Below are 3,721 nucleotides of genomic sequence, written 5' to 3' on the forward strand. Positions count from 1 at the left end.
ATATTTAATTATTTGGGTTCCTGTATATTTTGCTGGAGATGTACCTTGCGGAATTATAATGTCCAGTATTTTATACAGGATGTTCACAAACCATATATTTTACCCAAAGTTTGTTGATTTAACTATTGTTGTATTTCTTATTTTAGTTGCTTCCTGATAATTATACTGGAAAATCTAGTTATTAAGCTATATAGGCCAGTATATTGTAATAGAGATGGGTAAGACAGTTTATAATTTGTATCTACTATACTTTGCTCGAATTATAACTCCAGCTTATTATTTGGTTTCATTAAATACAGGATGCATACAAATTTCTTGCTTATCGCATTTGATGGCAAATGGGCAGCAAATTACAAGTACTTAGATCATAAAACAAAGCTTCTCCTTATAAATGGTGGGACTTCGTTTGAAGAATTCATGAGTAAAATATTTGAAGTTATGGAGTTCAACAACAACAAGTTTGAAGCAAAAGTATGGCTTAATATCAACCTAGGTACTGCTAAGGGAATACAAGTGACAAAAGATGAAGATCTTAGCTTATGTATGATGCTTTTAAAAAATGATCCATACTATAAAGGTTCCAAATTTGTTGTTGAAATATCAGAAATACCAGATCAACAACCAGAAGGTAGTGCAATAATGAAAATTAATAATCAACAATTATTGCATAGAAACACATATGTTCCGGAAGAGCAAGTAATGCTGATATCTGAAGTAGCAGAAGAGCAGAAGATGCCAATTTATGACATTACAATGGAAAATGAAATTGTAATTCATGTGGAAGATCAATAGATTGAATCACTAGACACTATTGAAGGAAGAAAAAGGAAAGCAAAAGGAAAGGCAAAAGAATCCCCATCAATAATACTAAAGGAAAATGAATAATTGGATGATGTAAAACTCGGGTCAGTTTTTCAAGACAAAAATGCTATGATTAGATGTTTTTGCTTAGCAGCTATAAAGGAGCACTTTGAGTTTTATGTTAAGAGGTCAAGTAACACAAGATATTCTTTGGTATGTGCTGATGAAAAGTGTGGCTGGACTGTTCGAGGTTCAAGAATTAAAGAATCAACACTTTTCTAAATAGTTAAATTTCAGAGAACACATGAGTGCTCGGTTGATATTAGAAAATCACACCAAAGACAAGCAACTTCAAATGTGTTAGAGATTATATGATTGACAACTTAAGGGATATAGCTACTGAAGTAAAGCCTAAGTTTGTCATTTCAGAAATGAAAAGAGCACATGAAATAGATGTTGGTTATGGAAAAGCATGGCATGCTATTCAAAAAGGGTAATCTTTATTAAGAGGAACAACTGAACAGAATTATGAGCAGCTAACATCATATTTGTATATGATCGAACAAAACAATCTAGGATCATATACTAGTATTCAAAGAGATGCAGAAAATAGGTAAATTTCTTATGCTTGTGTATAAAATAGTGACCTTCAAAATTTAGTAATAAATTTTGTCCAGTATATTATACTGAATTCTCGTGTGAATGTTTGTCCTCCAGTATGTTATACGGGATATTTTACGGGATATCTGCCTTGTGTAAGCTTTTACGGGATGTCCTCCAGTATATATTACGGGATGTCTGCCTTGTTTAAGTTTTCTGTCCAGTATATTATACTGGATGAGTTCTATTTAACCTAGAAGTTTATTTTATTTGTCATTACTTTTTTTAGTGATTATTCGTCTTCTTTTCTTATTATGATTTTTAATCCAGTATATAATATTTGAGTTGTGTTTGATTTCAGTATATTTTAATGGAAGTCTGTTGTCTTTAAGCTTGTTGTCTAGTATGTTATTAGTATTTAGCTTGTCATATGGTATAACTGAAAGGTATTTACTTTTCAATCGAATAGGTTTGTTTACATGTTTTTCATGTATGGGGCATCAATTTCTAGGTGGAAGTATTGTAGACCACTTATTGCAGTTGATGGAACATTTCTAAAAAATAAATATAGAGGTGTTCTGTTAGTGATTGTTACAAAAGATGCAAATAAGCAGATTTTCCCTATAGCATTTGGGTAGCGGATTCAGAGAATAACGAATTATATGAATGGTATTTCAGAGAATTAAGAAAAGCAATTGGGATTCGTAAGGATTTAATGTTTTTGTCAGATCTACACAAGGCCATTGCAAATGGTATTGCAAAAGTTTTCCTTGAGTGCTACCATGGTATTTGCATATATCATTTAGAAAAGAATCTAAAGCAAAGAAGAGTGAGAAACACTATACTAAACCTTTTTCAAAATGCTGCAAGAGTATACCTTCAATCAGAATTTGATGACTTCATGTCTCAAATTGCTGTTGTTGATAAGAAAACATTCAATTATTTGATGGAGGAACCACCAGGAAGGTGGGCTCATTCACATGTTCCGAGAAGACGATATGATATGTTAACAACAAATATTGTTGAGTCAATGAATAATGTTTTGAGACGTGCAAGAGAATTGCCACTTTTAACAATGATAGATTTTATACAAGAAAAGTTGCAAAGCTGGTTCTATGAAAGAAGGACAACTGTAGAAGGAATATTCCATGAGATATCAAATTGGGCAGAAGCAACATTGGAAGAAAATATTAAACCAACTTTTACATTTAGAGTATTGCCCGTTGATCGACTCAAATTCAATGTCAAAGAAGGGGTATGGAATTTATTGTTGATCTAGACAAAAGAACATGGGATTGTTGTCAATTTCAGCTAGATGAAATACCCTGTGAACATGCAATTGCTGCAATTGACAGTATATATCAAAAGAAATCGGCCTTTTGCTCAGCCTATTATTCAAGGGACTTTTGGTTGAAAACATATGAAGGGCAAGTAAATTCTGTAGGTGAATCATCAACATGGGTTATACCAGACACTATTAAATCAGAAATCACTAAGCCTCCAGATGCAAAAGTAATGATAGGAAGAAGACAGAAGAATCGACATGTTTCCGGTACAGAATACAAGAAGGAACCAAGATGTGGTCGCTGCAAACAATATGGGCATAACAAAACAAATTGCACAAATTCTGTTGTAGTTCATCCTTATGTAAGAAAATACAGGAAAAAAATGATTGATTATATACAATAAGGGTGCATTGTCTGATATGAAAAAGTGATTGTAATCCCGAATAATTTATTTGGTATTCTTATTTTTCAAAATATTATTACTGTCTATTTATTTTGTTTCTTGATTTGCTACAAAAAAAAATCTGGTTTATGAAGTTCCAGAATAAAATACTGGACATTATAATTTCGGAACGTATAGCTCCAACAAAATATACAGGAACATAATTTTAAATTATTTAATTCCAGTATGTTTTTCTAATTACCAATTTTGCACTATTTTACACTTCTCCATTATAATATACTGGCTTATATCCCTTCATAAGTAGAATTTCAAGAATATTTTATACGGTGTAACAAATATTGGTCAAATTTAGCATAAAAAATTCGGGATTTTTCAAGTCCAGTATTAAATATGGTACATAGTGGTTTAAAAATATATAACTGCAGTGTCATATATAGGAAATAAAAGATTAAATTATTTAATTCCAGGAAATTGTACTAGATACCAAGTTTCCACTATTTTTCAGTTCTCTATTATAATATACTGGCTTATATGCCTTCATAAGTAGCATTTCCAACATATTTTATAGGGAGTAACCAAAATTAGACGAATTTAGGATAAAAAAATCTGGATTATTCAAGTACAGTATTAA

At 31.3% G+C, this 3,721-nt stretch overlaps 1 protein-coding gene across 1 annotated transcript; it reads left to right on the forward strand.

Moving 5' to 3' along the window:
- The first annotated feature begins 1,172 nt into the window (after window positions 1-1,172).
- On the forward strand, window positions 1,173-3,090 carry LOC138885710 (uncharacterized). The gene is made up of 4 exons (XM_070166687.1): window positions 1,173-1,294; window positions 1,913-1,981; window positions 2,080-2,656; window positions 2,713-3,090. The coding sequence occupies exons 1-4, from the start codon at window positions 1,173-1,175 to the stop codon at window positions 3,088-3,090; spliced, it is 1,146 nt and encodes a 381-aa protein (XP_070022788.1).
- Window positions 3,091-3,721: the final 631 nt, after the last annotated feature.

Source organism: Nicotiana sylvestris, chromosome 2, assembly GCF_000393655.2.
Source record: "Nicotiana sylvestris chromosome 2, ASM39365v2, whole genome shotgun sequence".
Classification (NCBI taxonomy): domain Eukaryota; kingdom Viridiplantae; phylum Streptophyta; class Magnoliopsida; order Solanales; family Solanaceae; genus Nicotiana; species Nicotiana sylvestris.